Source organism: Vombatus ursinus, unplaced genomic scaffold (genome assembly GCF_900497805.2).
Source record: "Vombatus ursinus unplaced genomic scaffold, bare-nosed wombat genome assembly UNPS02014801.1, whole genome shotgun sequence".
NCBI classification, from domain to species: domain Eukaryota; kingdom Metazoa; phylum Chordata; class Mammalia; order Diprotodontia; family Vombatidae; genus Vombatus; species Vombatus ursinus.
In genome coordinates this window covers 26875933-26900163 of record NW_020954579.1, presented here as the reverse complement: position 1 = coordinate 26900163, position 24231 = coordinate 26875933, and the positions used below count along the sequence as shown (strand labels likewise).

At 35.0% G+C, this 24231-nt stretch overlaps 1 protein-coding gene across 2 annotated transcripts in view; it reads left to right on the top strand.

The window, feature by feature from the left end:
- The window catches only part of HELZ (helicase with zinc finger), a 274664-nt gene that overhangs the window by 153292 nt on the left and 97141 nt on the right, over positions 1-24231 (top strand). The window contains exons 14-16 of one of the 2 annotated variants that reach the window (XM_027872722.1): positions 3717-3896; positions 4431-4532; positions 22491-22669. In XM_027872722.1, coding sequence (XP_027728523.1) covers positions 3717-3896; positions 4431-4532; positions 22491-22669 — 461 coding nt within the window. Of the gene's footprint in view, positions 1-3716; positions 3897-4427; positions 4533-22490; positions 22670-24231 lie in introns of both variants that reach the window. The other variant, XM_027872721.1, reaches the window with a different exon arrangement.

Sequence of the window (24231 nt, the reverse complement as noted above, 5' to 3'; positions counted from 1 at the left end):
TTTTTTGAAATACCTATTTTAAAGACTGGAGATGTGCTTATTTTTATAATGTAATATTATGCAAATGTATAAGCGCAGTGACATCTCATTTATTTCATTTATATAATCACTTCTCTCCACTTACACATTTATTGCAGCAGTCTTATAATTGGGTCTCTGTCTTTCAAGTTTCCCACCACTCCAATGTATCCTATACACTGTGGCCCAAATAATTATCTTTAAGCTCAGATCTGATCATGTCAGATACTCTCCAACTCATTCAACTCCTATAGTGTCCTGTTGTTTCTAGAGTGAAACATAAGCTTCTTTGTTTAGCTTTTAAAGCTGTATACAATCTGTTCCCAACCTATCTTTTCAGTGTCTTCCTCCATCTCCTCTTTTTTTCTCCCCTCCTGAACTTCATAATTAAGCCAAACTGATGTTGTTTCTTATCCATTATATTCCATTTCTCATCTTTGGGCCTTTGTGTTGTCCGTTCTGCTTACCTAGAATGTATTGTCCTCCTTACCTTTACTTTATAGAGTCTCTCGCTTTCTTTAAGATGCTGTTTAGGCACCACTTTCTGTATTAAACCTTTCCTGATGCCAACAACTACTAGTGCTCTTTCTCCTCAACTACCTTGCATTTAATTATTTTGTATTTATTTGAATTATGGTATATTTATATTGGTACTTATCTCCCCCATTAGAATGCAAGCTCCTTGGGAGTAGAGATTGTTCCATTTTTTTTTTTGTATTTGTATTCCCAGTACCCAGCGTAATGCTTGGCACATAGCAGGTGCCTATTAAATGTTTGCTGATTGGTTGATTGATTAATAGAAGAGTGACCTTGAGCAAATCACTTCACCTTTCTGAGACTCTGTGATATGGGCAGAATCTGTCTAGGCTATTTTTTTTCCCCTAAAAGGCAGAAAAACTAGCTGGGAAATTAGATAAGTGGGATGAGCTTTAGTTTCTTGGACCAGTAAAGTTTGAGTGCTGAAGCTTGATCCTGTTGACATGGCTTTCTGGTTGCCTAAGGCACTGCCATGTTGACTAGGCTAGTTTCCCTAAAAAAGCATAGAAGCTGCCCATGAGACTTGATCAGTCCAGGTGGCTTAGGTTAGAGCCATTGATCTTAATTTCCAGCTGCCTAGGGCATAAAAGGCCTGCCCAGGAGGAATCAGTGCCTTTCAGACTCAATGCCATCCTACCCAATATAGTCTGCTGACTAGTTAAGTTTCTATGTAGAGACAAGGTAGAAACTCTCTATCTGTTGCTGTCCTTAGTTTTCTTTCCATGCTATGCCTAAGTAAGCCTCTTTTTATTAAGATGGTTTTATGACTGTCTCATTTTTGTCTCACCTGTGAATCTGAAGCATGAGATGCGTCAGCCCAGCTGACACCAATCCCATTTTCCTCAGTTATAATATTTTGAGGTCCAGATGAGATAATCTCTCTGACCTGTTTGCTATGAATATATGATTTAATCGAAACTTGTTCCTTTAAGTATGAAAACCTTTTATTTTACTAATTTTGGTAAAATATTTAAATTAAAAATTATAAAAATTGTTAATAAGAACAATTAAATGAACATATAAGACAGAATAAAATATTATGTTAAGCCTACATCCCTTAACAAGAATGAACCAACTATGTTCACAAGCTGCTAACAAGCAATAAAGATTCTTCTATTCTGTCTTCTCTTTCTGGCTTGTCCTCTGACTCAAGTTTTTCCTCTATTTTTTCTTCTTCCAAAAACACAAGCTGTACTTAGTGTTTATAAACTTCTGTTTCTGCTGATTCTATTCTGTATCATATTGTATAAGTCTGTATTTGTTTGCTTTATATTTACCATTTTAATGTTATGTTAACATACTGAAATTTATTTAACTATTCAGTAATTATTGGACATATAATAAGTTATGATTGAAGTACTTGAAAAATTCGTTTTCTACTTCCTTGATTCCTCAAAAGAAACCCAGCATCATCATTTTCAATGATAATTATTATAATGTGCATGCAGATAGGCACAGGTGTAGGAAATGGATCTCTGACTGTGAGTCTAGGAAACTCCTGGGTGATAAAATTCCCTTTACCAACGCAGGTTGGCACCTTCTCCACAACTTAAAGTATTAAAGAGTTGCCTAGAGTACTGAAAGATTAGATGATCAGCCCGGTAGTGTTAAAGGTGGGACTTAAACCCATTTCTTTCTGGCTCTGAGGCCTGCTTTCTATTCTTTACACCACATGATATGTACATGTGCACATAATATAATAATGACCTTGAAGACTATTGAGTAGATAGAATAGTTGGCTTCTACATTAAATGGCTCTAGATTCCTGCAATTTGGATTTGTGTTTAATTTTTTATAGTTTATTAGAACTGTATATAAAATAAGGTCTAAATGAAGGCCTGAGAAAATGTCTCTGAGGAAAAATGCGTTAAATTTATGGCATGGACTATGTGACCTTTATTTTAGTTCCTTGGGAGCCTATTAAAAAAAATTACTTCTGAGTTCTTGGCCATGTTCTGGATCATTAAGGTTTCCAGAAAAGTGACCTCCAGATAAGAGAGGTGTTACCAAATGCAAGGTTAGTTTGTCCAAGGTAAAAACCTTTGTAACTCTTTTCCCTTTTTGTTTTGTTTTAAGTAACACCCTATAACATAGCATCACAGTGTTTATGAAGGAAATTTTCCATAGTTTTTTCTGTGAATAACTAAATTAGCCCTTTGTCTTCATGCAGAATACATTTTGCTATCAGAACTATCTACTCATGTTGCACTAATATTTTGCTAGACACTTTGATTGCAATTTTCTTTAGGATCTTCTTCTAATTAGCTGTTGTCTTTTACTTCCTGCACCTGTTATCTTCCTCATCAGACTTAGGTTATTATGTGCCTGAATTGTTATAGTCTTGATGGAAAAGCATACAATTAATTCCCCACTAATTTTTATCACTGCCACTGCTGCCTCAGTGCAGGTCTTCTAAGCCCAGCCAAATTATGACCCTTTGTGCTGCTGTGGCAGGTATTCACTACACGGTATACTTACATTTGTATCATTCAAAAGCTTGCAACCGTTTAAGGTATTCTTGAATCAAGCTGCCATTTTCTAAACCCTTGACATCTTTGAATGAAAATGGTGTTGGTGTGAAAATAAAGCTAATCTTTGATGTATGTTTTCAGTGTCTAGACGTAGAATGTGTAAATTTTTTAGCTTTCCAAAATAAATCTTTTGATGAATTAGCAATGGATTCTCTCTCTCAAGTTTGTTATATTGACTATGTAAAGAAATGAGCCAAGATTTCTGCAATTTCTGCAGTATATTTCTTCATATATCTGTGTATATTTGCACAAATATATGTATTTTTTTCAGATGCTTTCATAAAATGTAGTAAAATTATATATATCAAAACATTAACAATGATAAGGTTTTTTTTGGTAGACTTAATATCACTGCATAAAAAATGGTAATAGGTAGTTTGTGATTTCTTCAGGTAATTTATTAAAATCTTTTATTACCTAAAGTAAATTAAGCTTTAAGAATAATTTTTATTTTAGCTTGGTTTAATTGTAAATCATTACATGATAAAATTGAATGGCATTTTAAAAAATGTATTTTCAAAATAAGCATTAGTTTTCTAGATATTTTAAATGTTTATTGTTTATTGTTCATTAGTTAAGTAACCTGGTGTGTTGAAAATAATTTTCAAATTTTTTTTTTTTTAAATATAGGCAATGGGATGAGCAGTTGGATCCTCGACTAAATGCAAAACAGAAAGAGGCTGTTCTGGCTATTACCACCCCACTTTCAATACAGCTGCCTCCTGTTCTTATCATTGGTCCCTATGGGACAGGCAAAACCTTCACTCTAGCTCAGGCAGTCAAGCACATACTCCAACAACAGGATACTAGGTGAGATGGTGGTATAGAGGTTTTGAAATTTAATTAACAATATAAATAGCTAATTTTCCCCTTATATACTGAAGGAAGGCCAGTAGAAAGTAGAACAAAATTTTCATTGAGCTTAAAAAATTCTCTGTCAGTGTTTTGGGGGCATTAATTACTCTTAAAAATTATCTGTTTTTAAAAAGAATTTGCAGTATAGAGAGTAATTGTATTTAAATAGTTTAAGAAAGCTCTCCATTATACATTTAAAATTATGATGGCACTTAGATCTCCAAAGTGTGCTTATATTGTAGTATATTATTATCTTATCTGAAAGATTTTAGAAGTAATTTGTATAAAATGTAATTCTTTTGATGGTTTGAAGATGAACATAACTTCATAAAAGCCTCATTAAATCATGTATCATGGAGATTAGTGAACAGTTTCAGAGAATTGTATGGAAAGATGGCCACTGTCTGCTTTTTTTTTTTTTGGATATTTTACTACTTTAATTGTTTTGTGTTTTATCATTCTTTTTATTTGCACCATTTATTCCAGCAGGATTCTCATTTGCACCCATTCTAATAGCGCTGCTGATCTCTACATAAAGGATTATTTACATCCATATGTAGAAGCAGGCAATCCCCAGGCGAGACCTCTCAGGTATTTTTTAAGGCTTATTATGTATCTATAAACATACCTTTATTATTCTTAAGAAAAGGTGTCTGTAAGATAATTTTAATAACTTTGAAAATATTTAAACATTTAAATACATATTGGCATTTGAAAGTTTGGAGAAACAATTTGGAAGGATTTGAATTTAGTGAAAAGTTTTAAAACATTTTACAATTTATTTCTATACCTAGTAAAGACATCCTTTTTTAAGTTTTACTTATGTGAAAATGTCTTTTCTATTTGAGGAAAGTTTAATGTGCTCCTCTAAAAGCTACTATGATAAAATATATTAAGTATTAATTAATTGTATTTTAAAATATTGTAACACATTTGGCATGTACCAGTCATGCAGTAAGTTTTATGAAAGTAAAATTGGAATGGTGAACCTTACAAGAAATTGTCATAGAGGTTACACATTAGAGAACCATGAAGAGTAAAATGTTTTTTGTTATTAAATATACTTACTTTGTTATTTGAAAGATTTATCCAACGTTTCGGAAAGAAAGTGGCATGAGGATTTAAAGTAGAGACAGGAAGCCCTTTGAATGTGTATGTGTGTATATATATATATATATATAAATTCAAGATATTTAAATGTGGGTATAAGTTTATTAGAGATGAAATAATCCTTTTCTTCAGAAAGCAAAATAGAATCACCAAACTATTATACCATTTGCTCTCATTATATCTAAATTAGTGTTTAGTTTTATCATCTTACATACTAATATACCATGCCTTGTGTTTGGATTAAATTACTGGTTACAAATTGATTTCCAATCATAGTTCTAAACCATAATTCATGAAATATTTATTTTTAGATGAAAATTTGGCAGAAAGATGACATTAAGCAAAATTATTCATTTAGTAATTATGGTAGTATTTTTAATGATTTTATAATCACATATAAACAGTGGAAGTTCTGGTATCAATTATATTGATTCTTGTTGCTCTCTCTAAATCTGATTCTGGAAGATACAATAAAATAAGTAATTGCCTTTAAATATCTCATGCTTACGTTTTATTGAAGACTGTTTAGTGGAGCAGAATTTATGAGGGGAGAATATTTTGCTTACTCTGAGAGATAATAGAATGACTTCATTTTGTTAAGTCAAATGAGTTTTGGTAGGCACCGTCTTTGCTGGGAATGTTTTTTTCTTTAATAGGTGTGTTTTTCTGTGAAACACAGAAGATCAGCCATTGGCATGCTTCTAGAAGTAATATTAGAATTTTCAAAGTTCTAGTGACTTTGGATGTGAGACTTTTGAGGTTCTTTCCTGGGTGTGGCAGTTATTGTTTAGCACATATGGTATTGGGGAATGTGACTTCCTAAATTCACATTTTGGCTGACCATGATTTGTAGGTCCTTTTCTTAAGTATTAGGGGATATGATTAGACTTACACTATATTCAAGTCTGTTAAGTGGGGAACAGAGCTCTAACAGTTGTCCATCTGTTTATATATCTGTTACATTCTATATATAGGAACCTGTGCATTTGCAGGGAAAATTGAATAGTTGCCCCCCAAATGAAACAAAAAAAAAAAATCCTAAAAAACTTTGCCACGATTTGGGAGAAATATCTAAATATATTGAAATACAAACTCAGTATCTTACCTCTTAGTCTGAAAGCAAACACAGTTATAAAAAATTTAAATAAAATGACATGTAAGGCTTTGAAAAAATTCATAAAATTATTTTCAAACTTATATCAAGTCAGTAGAACTAGGTATTGTGGTATAATTTCAAAGGGTTCCAGAAGGCCTATTTTTCCCAAAGTTATTTCCTTCATGGTGTCCCAAATTCCTGCCATTACTGTTATTCTTTAACAAAGGCTTAAAGTGTGTTTGGGAAGCTCCTCTTAACATTTATTTCCTGGTAAGGATAACAGATTAAATGATTAGGATTTATTGTTGGGTGTTATCACATTGGCTTGGGGTTTGTTTATTAGTTTTCTTATAGATAAGATACTGTTGGGAAATGACTAGTAGAGAATTTTATTTGGGGAAGTGAATGTAGGTAAAGGTTAGGAACATGAAGGACAGATAGGTTGCCCTAGAGAAGACATACAACAGGAGAGGTACTGGGTGCTTGGGGTTTGAATTGGAAAGTGGTTGACATTGTGACAAAAAGTGCTAAACAATAGGAAAGAGACTGCTGAAGACTGTATATATCACAGTTTTGCTTGGGGCAGATGTTTGTAGATTGAACACATCATCAATATAATAATTGCTGTTGGCTTTTACAAATAATATAAATAATGTAGTTAGAATGCAAACAGGAAGACTGGAAAAATCTGTTCAAAATGTTTTGGGATGGATATTTTTAGAAAAAATATTTTTAATGTCAGTTTACTTCATTAGTATGAGAATTTTTTAAAAAATGAAGTATATAGAAAAGTTATTCTGGTTACTTGCATGTGATGTTTGAGATCAGCATCTTATTGTGGCAGAGTTTGTAGTAGAGTTTTATATATATTAAGAAAAATATGCATTTCTTGCTTTTGTGTGCATGACTTTTTGGTTATGACTCTGGATAGGTTTGTATGCATTTAACTGTTGCTTTGCTTGGTGTAGGTATGTGCTTTATATTTTTTCTCTGGGTTTATTTCTCCTGATTTGTAGCATTTTATGTACAGTGGAGTAAAAATATATATTTCCAGGCCATGTCTCATTTTAAAATTAAGTGAAATCTTTATGAGGCTTGTGAATAGATATACTTTTGGAAAATAAGTCACCTGTAAACCTTGTGCTACTTAAAAATGTTTTTGGAAGCATTTTCAACAACGCTTTAAATGCAGAACAAAATGAAAGTGTAGAAGACCTCATTTTTGTTCATGAAAAGAATGTTATGTTTTAAAGGAAATAGTCTAGATAATCCAATTTAGCTGTAATGTCAGTTGAATAATCATAGTTAATCAGTGGAAAATTGACTCATATCCAAAGTAAATGTGAAAATACAGATTGAGAAATTTAAATTAATTATTATTGAGAAGTAAGGCCTTTTTTGGTACAAGAATTTTGGAGTAGAATTTAACATTTAAAATTTAATTTTTTTCAAAGATATTTTCATTTATTTAAAGGTAATCTTGGCTAAAGATATTCTCTGTAGATATATTCTCCTAGAGAGTAATAGTACTTATTTTAGATGTATTAAAAAAAAAAACCAGAAAAGAAAAAAGAAATCAAAGCATTTTATTTATACCTTGGACCCCTTCATAAGAAAGGGAACTTTTTAAACATTTAATATTCTCTGCCTGAAGTATTGCTTGTAAATCTTGGTACAAAAAGTACAAATGGTTACATCACATTAATTCAAATTTCCTAATGAGTTGCTTTGTTTGTCTATATATTTTATGCTTCCAATGCAGGTGGGCCCCAGTTTAAGAAAACTGGATTTTCAAAAATCCAAATTTATAAAACAGGTAAATTAGGCAGTTATATATTTGCATATCAGAAGTATTATCAGCTTTAAGAAATTAAGTATAGAATTCCATTAAATAATGAATTCCTACATTGTGTTTAACATAAAGCTGACTGTCCTACTTTTTAGAACTATGTGTAATGTGTAAAGTGAAGTGAACATATAATCGTCTAAAAGCTTATCCTTGTTTCTGATGTTTCTTATTAAAATAATGTTTATTGATGCTTTTTTCCCCCATCGCTGTCATTTCCTAATGACTCTATTCCCTCTTCTTCCCCCACCCTGCCCTTGACCTCAATTCATTCTATTTCCTGATACACTAACACTTCATAGTTCACCAATATGGTTTGAAGATGGAGTATGTTGGTTAAATTTATTTCTTTTATGTTTTCAGTTTTTGTTATTAATATGTAGGTAAAATGGTAAGTTTTAAAGAATCTTATCATCCACATTTTTTTATTTTGTCAAAAGCATTAAAAATAAAGAATACTTGAGAACAGAAGCTGTAGATATGTTCATTTACTTTCATAAATTTGGATAACCTTAAAACTGATAGAGACTTTAGTATTATCTAGTCCAAATTCCTTTGTTTCACAGATAAGAACATTTTTTAGTTCCTTTTGTAGCTCTCATGTCATAGAGCCAAAAGAAGACAAAGTCTTATTTTCTTAAAATTTCCTTCTAGCTCAGAACTTTAACCTTATTCTTATTATTCAATGTCCTGAGGGTTTTGAGTAAGCATGTCTCTAATCCTTACAGAATGCTACTGCCAGTGTACATCTGCTTTCAATCCTTTGGGAATTAGTCAGGAGGACAGAAACAAGGCTGTTAACATGTAGGACATGAGTTAATAAGAAGTAGTCTATGAGAGCAGAGAAATTTTCGTTAGTGAAAAGAACACAGGGCATCACCCCTTTTAGAAAGGACATTAACAAACTACAGTTTGTTTACAGCAGAGCAACCATGATAATAAGGTTGGACTCTATACCCAAAGTTGAAGTTGAAGTAACTGGTGAAATTTAGCCTTCATAAGAGAAGACTTGTTGGTGGAGGAGAGTTAGTGGAGAACGTGATAGATGTCTTCAAGTATTTGAAGTATTGTTATAGGCTCGGGGTCCACAGGAGATTGCAAAAGACGGAAGGAAGAGGAATTACTGAGATTTGCAGAAAAGAGAATTTTGATTTGGTGTTAGGAAAAAAAAAATCCTATTCATTAGAAGTATCTGGAAGATTGCATGAATTGCTTTGGGAAATAGTGGACTCCTCCTCACTGAAGGTCATTAGGTAAATACTAGATGATCATTTGGGAATATTGTACAAGTTTCCTAGTCAGGAATAGTTTGGGCTAGATGACCTCTGATCTTTCTAGTTCTAGATTCTATAAATCTGTGAATTGTAACTGATAGTGAGAATCAAATGACTGTAGGAATGCTGGAAAAACTATTCCAATATGAAAACTTATTTGGTGTGAATTCATAGTCTTCTCTCCACAATTGAACCTGTGGATTTTTTTAAAGGTCTTTTTAATTTTTGTCTCCTTTTTGGTAGACATTTATTTCTTCTATTTAAAATGTCCATATATGTTATACCACACTGTACGAAGTATTACATTATCTTCTGTAATCTGGTGGAATACAAGTTTCAACTTTTTTTGAGTTGATACTGACATTAGATAGCTAAGAATAGGATCAGAGGATTTATAACTGAAAGAGACTCTTACAGGCCCTCTATTATGAGGCCCTCATTTTTACAGATGATGAATAGACTTTCTTCATTGGATCTCAGTTTTGCAGATCTCATCTCTTTATGTGTTCCTTATTTAAGCTCTCATCTTAGTGTCTTACCATATGTTATTGGACAAATGTCTCAACTTGGTTACCAAGAATTAGGTTTGAATATAGAAAAAAGAAATACAGTTTAATGTTTATACATTTTCTTGATTTTAAAAAAATAGAATATAACTTATTTGTCCTACTGTATGAAGACTCATAATAATTAGACAGAATCCCTTTGAAGCTATGTTTTAGAAATTGCTTAAAAATAAGATTATTGGATTATAGATCTAGATTCATAGGAAGAGACCTTAGAAATAATCCAATCTAACACCCCCCAACCCAGCTCTACAAAAGAGGAAAATTGAGGCTCAGAGAAACCAAGTGACCCTCCCCAGATCACATATGGGCTAAGTATCTCAGGATTGGAACCCAGATTCTTTGACTCTATATTCATCATTCTTTCCACTCTAAATAGATGGATGATTCCAGAATTGTCTTTTCTCACTCATAGAATTTGTACATTAGACCAAAATTGTGTGTGTGTGTGTGTGAACTAGGCTATTAGACCAATTATAAACATACATATGCACACATATGTTGCTGTCTATCTAATCTATTTTAATAGCCAATTATCAAACACCTGTTGAATCCTTACTCTTTGCCTAGTGCTGTGCTGTACTAGATATTGTCTGGGAGGTCGAGAAAGGAGTGCAAAGGATGTAGAAGGAAGTAGAAGACATTCCTCTCCTCCTCTTCCCAAAAGCTTATATACTGGCTGAGAAAATAGAATCAACATATGTGAAATGGAGAACAGATGAAATCTTAAATAGTGGTACTATTAATACAGCAAGATATACAATAATACAATAAAAATTCAAAGAAGAAAGGTCATTCAGGTAGGCTGGAAAGTAAGCTGGAGTAGTTAGAGGTGGCTTGCTTGATGGACGAGAGAGAAAACTTGAGTTGTCTTAGAGAATGAGCAGGCTTTAAGAATAATGAAGGAAGAAGAGCATTGCAGGTATAGGAATCACACTTTTCTTATCCTCAGTAGCGGACTCCTACCCCTACCATCTGCCTTCTTTATTCCTATTCAAGCTGTTTTGACTGGATGAAGAAAAAACAAAACAAGACAAAAAAAAAAAACCAACCTGGGGGAAAAAAAAAACAACAGCAGACTAGGATTATTGCAATTAATGCTATCTAACAACTAGGCCCTCAGTGTTACTTGGAAATCCTTTTTTTCAATTGAAAAGCAGATGTTGCAAGCCTTTTTCTGTCTTCCTAAGTTCTCAAGTCCATCTTTCCTCACTTTTCTCAGCAGATGACCTTACCCCGACTTTACAGAGAAGATGAGGGATCCCTGGTCAGTGTTCACATTTTCCATCTTCCAAACATTAGAACTCTCCACATCTTCACCCATTCTCTTCTCCTTTACTGCAGTCTCAGGATGAGGTAGCCCATCTCCTTGTCAAGGATAAACTCTCTACTTGTGTACTTAGGCTGATCTTTGATTTGTTTTTTTGTCTTTTTTTCTCTTCAATCTCTTTATCTGTTGGCACCTTCTCCAGTTCACAGACATTCTCAGGTCTTCCCTATTCTTGAAAAAATAATTCCTTTGAACTTTTTGTCTCCTCAAGCTGTCACCCTATATTTCTCTAACCTTTCATTGAGAAACTCTTAGAAAAAATAGCTTCCAGTTGCAGCCTCTACTTCTTTTCCACCTGTTCATTCCCTGTCTTCTTGCAATCTGATCAACTCATGTCATTTTCTAATCATACACATCCTTGATGAATTCTTCTATACTACTTGCACATAATTTACCTCTATCAGTCGGTAATATGCTATTGCCTACTTATACTGATCATGTAGCTAAGTCCTTTGGGTTATTGAGTTTTGGATCTTCACATGTTATGGTATTTGTAGCTATGTAGTATCATCAGGAGAATAGGAGTATTAAAAAGAAGGGCTTTTGTGACAGCAGCTTCAGATCAATGAAAAGTGCTGTGTGATTTTCTAAATCAGATCCAGTGCTATCTCTTCTTCCAATTCATTTCTAGACCCAGCTCATTGTCTACCTTCAGTGCCTATCAGATAAGATAGTACTTGTAAAGTACTTAGCATAGTGCCTAGCACATAGTAGGCACTTAATAATCCTTCCTTCCTCCCTCCCTCTCTTCCTTCCTTCCTCCCTTGCTTCCTCCCTCCTTTCCTCTGTCCTTCCTTCTTCCCTTCCTCCATCTGTTCCTCCTTCCCTTCCTTCCTCCCTCCCTCCCTTCCTTCCTTTCTTCCTTCCTTCCTCCCTCCCTTTCTCTCTCTTCCTTTCTTCCTTCTCTCCTTCTTTCCTTTTCTTCTCCTTCCCACCTTTTCCCTCCCCTCCCCTCCCCTCTCCTCCTTTCCCTCTCTATGGTTTATATACTGATGGATTAACTTAATGGGCCGCCTGACCAATTGCATGTCATAGTCTACATAATAAGCATTTCCCCCTCAATTTGGTTTTTCCTCTTTGGATTGCTAATCAAATCTATTTTGAGTGATTGTGGATTTCATTAAGGAGACTCTGTAGTACTGTGGAATTTGATACTGTTAATATAGTACCACCCACAGACTGGAGCTTCTGGATGATCATACCACCTGCAGGAGATCCCTCTTTCATTTTGACTTTGTGCAAGATTTCCTCCATCATAGTGGTGAGTGCTTTTGGATAGAAAATATTTCCCTGTTTTATTCCTTAGTTTGATAATGATGATTAGAGGATTTTTGAATCATTATGTCTGTGAAGGAATCCATTATGATCATAAATGTATGAGGACCACCTCTTTGGAGAAAGCCTTTAATGCTATGTTTTGTTTTGCATTACCGAATAAAAATTGTTTTTTTTGGTAATTAAAAGCAACAAATGCATTGGGATTTTGTATTAGCTATACTTCAGTCACTCCTGACTGTGGAGATACAGTCTAATATGGAAAATTATTTTAAAAAACTTGCCTAATCCTTCTCATGTTTTCATCAAAGATACTGTTGATATGTATATAGATTATTCTTTTTTTTTTTTTTTTTGGTGAGGCAATGGAAGTTAAGTGACTTCCCCAGAGTCACACAACTAGTGAGTGTTATGTGTCTGAGGCCAGATTTGAACTCAGGTCCTCCTGAATCCAGGACTGGTGCTCTATCCACAGTGCCACCTAACTGCCCCTATATAGATTCTTTTTTTTTTCTTTTTGCTAGGCAATTGGGGTTAAATGACTTGCCCAGGGTCACACATCTAGGACATGTGTGTTGTATGTCTGAGACAGGATTTAAACTCTGGTCCTCCTGCCTTCAAGGCCAGAGCTCTATCCACTGCGCCACCTAATTGCCCCTATATAGATTATTCTTAAAGGAATTTAATGAAGATGAGAGAAGGTAGGCAGATGGTATTTATTGATATTTTGGTCATTTTTTGTAATACTGCATATTATTTTTTTCCGGTTGTCTGATATCTTCCCCTCTTGTATATCGATCCGTCAAAGCTTTCAAAATATTTTGGTCCAGCTACTCTTCCTGTCTTTGTTGCCTTTAGTGCCACTTTCCCTTCCTTATATAGCAGATCATGGACTAAAGTGTTACAGGAAAAGTATAGTGGTTTCACTGTCTTTGAAAATGAAAATAGTTTATTATAAAAATGCACATCTGTTTCATTTTTCATGTTTGTTGTCTTCCTTCCAGTTTCATCTGTGAATGCCTTGGGATGATCTAGCTTAGTTGGGCTTCACACCAAGGTTTCTGCAGACTTGGTTTTCCCTTCACCATTCTTTGCTGTTTTGTGAGGTGATACTGCTCATAATCTTCCACCATCTTCTTCTGTAACATTTGGCAAACAAATTGATATTCTAGACCAGTGTCACCTTTGGCTGCCATGTCTAGTTATTTGATGGCTGGGCCAGTTTCTAAGTTCTTTTGGCCTCCTTGTTGTGGTGATTGATTTACATCAGTTGATCTTCTACAGGAAATGATAATAAGCCATGCCATTGTCTTTTCCTCTGTTTTCCATTTTTTGTGCCAATTTTTTTTTTTTTTTTTTTTTGGTGAGGGCAATTGGGGTTGAGTGACTTGCCCAGAGTCACACAGCTAATGTGTGCCAATATTTTGACTCAACCTATCCAGCACCTTCTGACTTCCTCCTTAAGAAAGTAAGTATTCATGACATACAGATATGAGGATTCTTGACATCCTAAAAACAGGATTTCCCAATGCTAAACCATATCTTTCAACATTTTTTTACCTCTATCCACCATCCCATTGAGTAACAGTTTAAATTTAGGGGTTTTTAATAAGTTCTAAGTTTTTTTTCTCTGAACTTGATGAAGTCTAAAGATGCAAATATCTTCACAGTGGTCTTTTTTTGCTTGTGCCTTTGGGTGCTTGATGAAACCAATTCTATCAGTTCTTTTATTTGCCTTTTCAAAGAGAACCTATAAAGTGTTTTTTCATTTAATGACAACGTTCTTGTGCCTTTTGACTTCATTTATAATGAAAATGTTTATCAATATGGAGCAGTTCCTCTAGTTCAGTGGTCATTGCACTGAGATCTCACATTCTGAGTTTTAATAGTGAAATTATGTTTGTAGATGGTTTAAATTCTTAGCCCTCTACCTGCCTTTTCCTCCAATTTGACACCACAGCATTACTACAGAAATGGAAAGGGGTTGCACATGACTACTTTATATATTTCTTTCTTTCATGAATCATCATGGCTAAGTGATCACATAATGACTAGTCAGCTTATATCAAGTCTCTTCATACTCTAGGTTGGTCTTGTTCAGTGGTATAGTTTTTGTGTGTGTGTGTGTGGTTTTTTTTTGGGTTTTTTTTTTTTTTGGTGGTGGTGGTGGGGCATACTTGAAGTTTTTCTAGTTTGGTAGTTCTTGAGATATCTTGTTCTCTATTGATATAGCATTTGAGAACCTAGAATCACCTTTGTGCCAAGATGAGGTATTAAAGTAGAACTTTTGTGGCATTTATAAACTTAGAAATATTATATATTAATTTAAAAATACATATTTTGATTTATGTTCTCTTTTTCTATAGTCCTGTGATTTTTTTTTTTTTATGATTAGAAGTCAACTTAAAATATCATTGATTGTAAGAGAATGTGCCTTTCAGAATCTGAGAGCTGGAAGGGACCTCAGAGATCGTCTTGTCTAACTGCCTCATTTTTCAGAGGAATCGGAATTAGAATTTGGAAGTTTAAGGGAACCTCAGTAATCATCTGGTCCAACTGCTACCAGAACGGAATCTACATTACAACGTGCTTGATAAATCTGGCCTCTGCTTGAAGATCACAAAGAAGAATGAATCTCTTCAAGCTTCCTGCTGCACTTTTGGATGGCTCTAATTGTTAGGAAGGTTTTCTTGATATCAGATTTGCCTCTTTTCAACTTCAAGCCATCACTCCTGATTCTGTCCTTTAGGGCCCAACGGGGCAGATATAAGTCCTTATCCATGTGACAGTCTAGGCTACTTTGGACATAGTTATCATGTCCCTCTTGAGTCTCCTCTTCTCCAGGCTAAATACCCCTAGTTTCTTCAATGATCCTTATATGGAATGAATTTAAAACCACCCTTCATCATCCTAGTTGCCCATCTCTAATTGCTTTCCAGTTCTTTCTTCAACAGTGATGCCCTGTACCGAACATAATACATTAGATGAGGTTCGATAAGGTCAGAGGACAGAGTACTATTACTTCTGATTTTATGAAATTATGCCTCTTAATGGAGCCCAAGATTGTATGAGTTGTTTGTTTGCCCTGTCATACTATTGATTCTTTCTGTCAATCTGTAGTCTTATGTGCTTACTAACTGTTGGGCACTTGCTAAGGCAAAACACAAAATTAACTTCTGCCCTTAAGGCATTACATAATAATTAGGGAGACAATATGTAAACAAATAGCATATACAAAATAGAAACTCTGGTTGGTAAGTAACCTTAGAGGGGGAGACTTAAGTGACTGGGTGAGTGGGGGGAATAGGAAGACCTCCTATAGAAATTGGTATTTGAGTTTACTTTTGAAAGAAGATAGCCCCATCAGTAGGGATCGAGAGAGAGTGTAACAGGTAAGGGGTAGAGCCAGTGCAGTCATGTAGAAAGGAGATGAAGTGTCATGTTTGAAGAAAAAAAAAAAGTAGACCAGTATGGCTAGAGGGTAGAGTGCATGAAGGTGAGTAAAATGTAAGTGCTGTAAAGATAATAAGGGACCAAGTTATAAAGAGCTTTAAATGTCCAGGGGGTGTTTTATTGGTCCTGGAAGTATTGGGCAACCCCTGGTGCTTATTGAATAGAGGGTGACGGGGCAAACATATGTTTAAATAAAATTATTTTGGTACCTAAATGAAAGATGGAATGGGGAGAGACTTGAGGAAAAAAGACCATTTAGAAGAGAATTGTAATAGTCCGGGTCAGAGATGATGAAGGTCTCTGTAAAGGTGGTGGTTGTGTAAGTGGAAAGATGGAAATATATGAGCGATTATGTGAAGGTAATAATGACGAGCTTTGATGATGAATTAGGCATGGAGGAGAATGCCAAGACTGGGAGACAGGCAGGGTGGTGGTACTCTCAGAAGTAATAGGGAAGTTCTTTCAGAAGAGGGTAGGGTTTGTGGGTAAAGATAATGAGTTCTGTTTTAGACGTGCAGCATTTGAGATGTTCACAGTGTCCAATAGACTGGGCCTGGAGTTCAGAAGAGACAGTAGGGTTGGATATATAGATCTGGGAATCATCTGTATAGAGGAGATAACCTAATTGATAATAAAATCAAGTGAGAGGATGTAGAGAAAAAAAAGAAGAGGTCCCAAGACAGATACTTGGGACCTTCTACAGTTAGGGGTTATGACAAAGATGAAGATATAGAAAAGGAGACTGAGAAGGAATAGTTGGTTAGGAGGACAATCCATAGATCTCAGAGTCATGAAAACCCAAAGAGGAAAGAATATCCAGAAGGTGATCAGTAGTCTTAGTGCAGAGAGCTCAGTAAGAAAGAGGATTGAGGAAAAGATCATAAGATTTGTTATTTAAAAGATGACTGGTTGCTCTGGAGACAACAGTTTCAGTTGAATGATGAAATCATTTGAATTTTGACCTTGTAGTCCATGAAAGTCCCTAGATTTTTTTCAAACTGCTCTCTAACCATGTTTCTACCATCTTGTACTTGTGAAGTTATTCTTTGTGCCCAAGTTTGTGAGACTTTACATTTATGCTTATTGAATTTCATCATACTAGCTTCAGCCCTGTTCTCTATCCTGGCAAAATCTTTTGCATCCTGACTTTGTCGTGCATTTTGTTAGCTGTCTCCCTTTGTCCCTAGCTTTGTGTCAGCTGCAGATCTGATTAGCATGCCAGCCTTTATCTAGTCATTTCATAAAAATGTTAAATAGCATAGAACAAAATATTCCAAAGTACTCCACTGAAGACCTCCTCCCATGTTGACATTAAACTGTTAACCAGCTACTCTTTGCGTTTAATCATCCAGTCACGTTTCCACTCTATCTACATTGTATTATCATCTAGTCAATATCTCTCCATGTTCTCTATAAGAATAGTATGAGATATTTTATGAAAATTATCGCTGAAATCTCAGTAACTACATTTACAGCATTCCTTTAATCTGCTGGTTTTGTAATTTTGTCAAAAATGGAAATAAGGTTGGTCTGCCATGACCTGGTCTTGAAGCCATTCTGACTCTTTATAATCATTGCTTTACTTTCTTGATGCATAAATCATTTCTTTAATGATCCATTCTAGAATTTTTACAGTAATTGAAGTCAAGCTCACCAGTCTATAGTTTTTATTATTTTCATTTATTTATTTAGGCAATTGGGGTTAAGTGACTTGCCCAGGGTCACACAGCTAGTAAGTGTCAGGTGTTTGGTCTGAGGCTGGATTTGAACTCTGGTCCTCCTGACTTCAGGGCCAGTGCTTTATCCACCTTGCTGCCCCTTTTGTGGGACAGGCAACCAGACAGATCTTTCACATTCTGCGCTGGGTTTTTTTTGTTTGTTTTTTTGAGGCAGTGAGAGTTAAGTGACTTGCCCAGGGTCACACAGCTAGTAAGTGTCAAGTGTCTGAGGTCAGATTTGAACTCCCATCCTCCTGACTCCAAGGCTGGAGCTCTAACCACTGCGCCACCTAGCTGCCCCATAGTCTGTAGTTTTTAAACAAAGCCCACAAAGGTTAAGTGATTTCCCAAGGTCTCATGGCTAATTAGTATTTGAGATTTGAACTGGAATCTTCTAATTTCTAGCAACATGTGTAGAATGCTTATTCACAGAATGGCTTATCTACTTATTACTTCCCTCATACAAAGGAAAATTGTATGAAAAAACAATAAAAACAATATGTTATCTCTAAATTTCGTTTTCATAATTTACTGTTTGGGTAACCAGACAGTATGAAGTTCTTCACTTCACAGAATTAAGTTTATAAATTTAGTATTCAAGATGTCTGTTTCTCTTATTATGTTCCCCTGTTTGTAATTAAGATATATTTCCAGTAGATAAACCTTAGTTTTTTTCTCTTATGATCTGAAGAGCAAGAGTATTTTATTCTGAGTAATTGACTTATTTCAATTATCTAGCTATTATTATCAACAAAGTTATCAAATACTATTATTAATTATCAACAAAAATAACCCACCCTTTACCAAACCAGTTAAGCAAAAACATTTGAATGAAATAATTAGTCTTAACAGATTTTTAAAAGGATACCTAAATATAATTAAGTATGTTGCTCACTAATCCTTATCTGCTAGGTTTCCTATTCTAACTTTTCTCATAGGTACTTTTCGTTAGAAGAGTTTTTTGAAAAATTAATTTATTATCAAGGGGCAGCTAGATGGTGCAGTGGACAGAGCACTGACCCTGGAGTCAGGAGGACCTGAGTTCAAATCTGGCCTCAGACCAAACACCTGACACTTACTAGCTGTGTGACCCTGGGCAAGTCATTTAACCCCAATTGCCTTAAAAATAATTAATTTAGCAATTTTTCTTAAATTTGAGCAAAACCTTTCCTGGGATATGTTTGTAGCCATATGGATTCAAATCTTTTTCCCTTAACTGCTAGAATCTCTGCTATCTCTTCAAAGTTGGAGTTTGTAAGTGTCATTGATTATAGTGAAAAGAATGCTGAATTTTGAGTTAGAGGAACTGGATTCAAATACTGGCTCTGCTACTTGCTACATGTGTCACTTTGAGCAAGTTATTTAATGTCTCTAGGTCTTAGCTTCTTTACCTGTAAATGGAGGGGGTTAAACTCTTTAGATAAGATATCGTTAGGTCCTTTCTATACATTAGAACTTGCTTTTTCTAACATTCCTAATCAGCTCTCTGGGGTTAAGTACTCACTTCATTACTTTTTTTTTCTATGCACCTGAAACAGAGTATAATAATGAGGTAGATCATTTTTGTATTAGGAGTGTGAACCTTTTGACACCCTTTTCTATTTGAAGGTAGTAATTTTCCAATCTTCTCATAAAAAGACAGAGTGAACCTTCCTTTTCTAAAAAGGATTACCTATTGCTTTGTTGTGCTTACAATTTACATACAGTGACCACCTTGATGTTAACCATAAAAATGAGCAGATAATATTTTTTAAAAGGATTAAAAGCAAAAGTGGTTTCACCTTCTTTAACCTCACATCTTCCTAACCTTCCATTCATAACTAGAGGTGTTGTGTCTTGGAATAACTCAATACAATTTCTGTATACCTGCAGGAAAGACTATAAAAGACATTCAAGAACTGGTATGTTGAGCTTTAGGGGACTTTTTGTTCCTGTAGTTTACAGAGTGATTCTGTATTCTGCATTTTTGCTTCTTTGTGGTTGGTTCTGCTGTAAGAGTATCTGATGCTTAGTATTGCTATTTCTCCCTCATCTTGCTTTCTACAACTAATGCTGTAGCTACTGCTTCCTAAATAGTACCTTTCAATATTACCTTGAATGTAGTGGGTGTTGAATAAATATTTGGTGAATTGAATGATTCTTTTATTGGATATCCTGCTTTTTTACTCTTTTTGCCTTGGTTTTTTTCCCTCCATTTTTCTTTCTTATTCTGTTGCTTCTTCCATGTCTTGGCTTTTGCATGAAAAAAATGTTCTTTTTCACACAGCCAGCCAACTTACCATAACATTTTTTTACCTTTTGATTGCAGCACCAGCAGATTATGGTGTATTGTGTGTGATCTGCAGACCTCCATTTTATTTTGTTTATTATAGTCGTTGCTGAATGTTCAGAGTCTGTTGTTTCATTGTTGAAGATTTTTTCACCTGAATTTAGACCCGTTCCAAATGTGTGAGGGAGCTAGAAAATTTGTTCTCCATAAATATGAGGCTATTTATGCTCTAGCTGATTGTTAAGCAGTACTGAAAGAGCAGAATGGTAAAGTGTAAAGTGGTGAAAAACAAGGACTGTCTGGTGGAAAAGCACTGACTAGATCAAGAATCAGTTATACGTGGGTCCTTACTCTTCCTCTAACTAGTTGGGTGACTTTGAGCCTTAGGCCTCAGTGTCTTCTTCTATAATTTGAAGATAAGAATAGCTGACATTTATATGGTGCTTTTCATTTACAGAGTAGTTTACCTGTATTACCTCACTTAAGTTTCACAGCAATCCTGGGGGACTGTTACCACAGGGACTATTATTCTCATTGTACATAAGAAGAGAAAACCACAATGAGGCTAAGGGATCTGCCCAAGGTCACAGAGCTAGCTTATAGGTTACAGAATCAGGATTCAAACTGCTGTTTTCTGACTCTAAATCCTGACTCTAAATTTCTACTTCTGCACAAATGTGTTTTCTAGGCCAATAACTGCTGTCATGAGGAAAAAGAGATAATAGATATAAAAAAGCCTCCATAAAAATTCAAAGTGGCATTATTGTGGATTCTTGCAGAATATTTTAAATTTTATTGTAGCTTTAATCTTAGGCTGGTTATGAGACACCTTTCATATTCATAGATTCATAGGATCATAGATTCAGAATTAGAAGAGATCTTCAGGTTTATTTGACTAAATAACACCTTTATTTTACAGCTGATGAAACTGAGGCTCAGAGCAGCTAAGAGATTTGGCCAGTTATATAAATAGTAACTAGTAGCGCCATTACTCGAAACTAGGTCTTCTGACATCAAGTCCATTGACAACTCTTATAGAGAACGGACAATTTTGAGTGAGGGGATAGGTTGGAAAACCTGGGTAATTTTAAAAAATTCTTCTTGAATTAGTCCTTGACTATGTAACATTATTGAGTTTAGACCCTATAAGCCTTACAGACCTAAGGCAGGCTAAGGACTTCCCATAGCAGTCAAGTTTATTAGACTTGCAATGTTCTGTATAAAACATAGTTTTAAAATACAGCACCTACATTGCTAATAACTTTTAATTCATAGGAATTATCCATTTGTTGAAGATCAGCTTATTGAGGTCCTCTAATATGTTATAAAGTAGAAAAGATAATCAGGCCATTAAAAATATTCAATGTATGCCTGCTATATGTAAAAAAAAAAAAATCAGGGTAAGCAATCTACAATCAGGTCAAAGGAAGATGCTTCTGCTAACCATGTCTTTTTTCTTTGTTCATGGACATAAGTCAAGAATCACAGTTAAGAGAGTCTAGTTAAATGAATTCTTCAATTTTTTAAAAGTTGACAAAGGTTTATCAAATTCAAGTTAGTGTTCTTCATCTCTAATATAATTCTGTGTTTCCTAAGTATCCAATAACTGCAATGATACCGTCTTGCCCAAGTAGTCTTTATTACAGGAGCCTGGGTTTTTTGGGGGTGGCGGTGGTAATTAACAGAAATGTAAATTCCTAGAATATTAGGTATACTTGTGTTTATGTTGAAGTACAGAAACATAGAATCCTAAATTTAGAGCTAGAAGGGATATTGAGTCTAAACTATTAGTCTAAACTCTCTATTTATAGATAAGGGAACTAAAACTCGGAGTAGTAACTTTAACTTAGTCAAGGGAGTAGCCAGAATGTGACTTGAAATCTATTGCATGGCTGTTAAATGTATTTTCATACCATAGATAAGTGACTTTGCAGTTACCTATAACTATGGCTTAGTAGTTAGAGATGAAGCCTTAGTGAGACATTGGACAAATCGCTTAACCTCTTAGTACCCATGAAACTCTGTAAGACTGTGAATTACTGAGTGGGTGTGAACTTGCTTTGGTAGAGGAAGTTTCTGCAGTGGGAGTTGCTCATAACAATGAAATCACAAGTGAGGTTGTAAAAATTTGTTTATGTGCATATACACACACACACACAGTGATTGGATCACAATTTTTCTTTATTTGTGTGGATAATCAGCAATTGACTTTTAATATATTTTAATAGTATGCTATCTGGAAAAGATATATTTGCTCATGTATTGGAAATTTAAATAGCAACATCTGTCTTTGCAATACTGTTGCAAAATGGATTTGAACAATTTAAAAGGATTAGACGTGCTGTCTAGCTGTTCGGTTGTTTTCTGTTTGCATTCCTTTTCTTTTATAAAAGACACTAGTGGCAATGTACTTAAGGTCTAATCAAGTAGTAGAAAAATAGGCATGGTGAAGAAATTAACATTAATTGCTGTGGTTATAAAGTTTAATTGTCAATTTCAGGAAAGCTTTGTCTTCCAAGGAGAAAATTTTATCTTGTAGATTTCATGCTTTATAAATCAGACGCTATTATTATTAAGTTGTATTGAAAATAAGCTCTTTTCTTGTTTTCTAGGGTATATTTCAGAAATCGCTGGGTAAAGACTGTCCACCCAGTTGTACATCAGTACTGTTTGATTTCAAGCACACATTCCACCTTTCAGATGCCACAGAAAGAAGACATTCTTAAACAACGAGTAGTAGTTGTTACATTGAATACTTCACAGTACCTTTGTCAACTGGATCTGGAACCTGGTAAGCTGCCAAGAAATTTAAAAGTTTCAAAATTGTTGGTGGCTGGTGAAGAAAGGGGGTGGTACCTGGAGACTTAACGGTGGATTATAGAAAATAATAAGAAAAAAAGGAATAGCTTTGGTATTGTTGCCTGTGTCAATATGGTGGACCAAGTAGTCCAAGCCCTGAAGGAATGGTATGAGGTTATTGATATTGCCAATTGCTTTTTCAATATTCCTGTGCCTGAGATGTCATAAGAAGTTTTTCCTTTACCTGGGAAGGAGTTCAGTATACCTTTACTATACTTTCTCAGAGTTATTAAAATTCTCAATAATGCTATAGTTTGGTGGGCAGACTCCCTGAGTCCACAATTATATTGACTAGGTGGGATGAGACCATGACAGCAGAGTCTTTAGATCATTTGATGGCTCAGATGACATGGAGTAGGAAATTTACCCCAAGAAAATTTGTGGTTTGACCTGTTTAGTCAAGATTTGGGGAATACATTGTAGATGGGAAAAACTCAGGTGATTCTGGATATAATTGATATTAAGCTACTGACAATTGATCCCTTGTAAGCTAAAGCTCAGAGACTTATGAGACTCTTAGGGTTCTGGAGAATTCATGTTCCCCATGTTGACATTTTGATGAGCCTCCTTTACCTTTATGTCTGCCTCTTTCAAATGGATCCCAGGTTAGGCTGTATCTCTGGGAGACCCAAAGTGAGCTGTCTGTCCAGCAGTCTCTTCCAGGGGGTACTTATGATCCCACAGTGCCTATGATGAACCAGGCTGAATGGAGTCTTTGGCAGGAACTAAAGCAGTAGTCAGATTAAACAACTCTTAGGCTTCTTGATCTGTAAACTCCTTGAATCTACCACTCATTATATTGCTTTTGAAAAACAGTTGTTGGCCTGTTATTAGTCATTAGTTGCTCCTGAACAGATGACACAGGGTCTTACCTTTCTTCTAGAATTGCTCGTTATGAGTTGGGTGATGCAAAATGGTTCCTCTGATAAGATGGGTAGGGGACATGAGGCTTCTATAAATAGAAATGGTATATATATTCAGGATTGTGCTTACCTGGGGGCCTCAAGTCTTAGTATATTTCATGAACAGATTGTGATTTTACTGGAAGTTGAGACCTTAAGTCTCAGTGACCCTGATCCTTTGCATCTTTTACTAGGCCATTGATCCCATATACCTGGACTTGGCTCTTGAGAAATGTTATTTTACTTGGTTTATTGATAGCTTTGCACACTATGAGAGAGTTACATGCAACTAGACCTTGGTAACTTTTAATCTAGCAATAGGGTAGCTCTGAAGATTAGTGATACTCCACTAGGTCAAGCTGTAATCTTCATGGCTAGCATTTGAAAGAACTTTCAGGGGTCAGTCAGATAAATCTTCATCTATACTGATTGCTTATTGGTGACCTGGGGTCTGATTGAATGTTCTGGCGTCTAGAAAAAACTGGACTGGATGATCAATATCTCTCTCCTTTGAGGTCAAGAATGATGGGAAATTTTTGCTGGTGTCTCACACAGCATGCAGCTCTTTGTAGGGTGTGTTAGTGCCAATCAG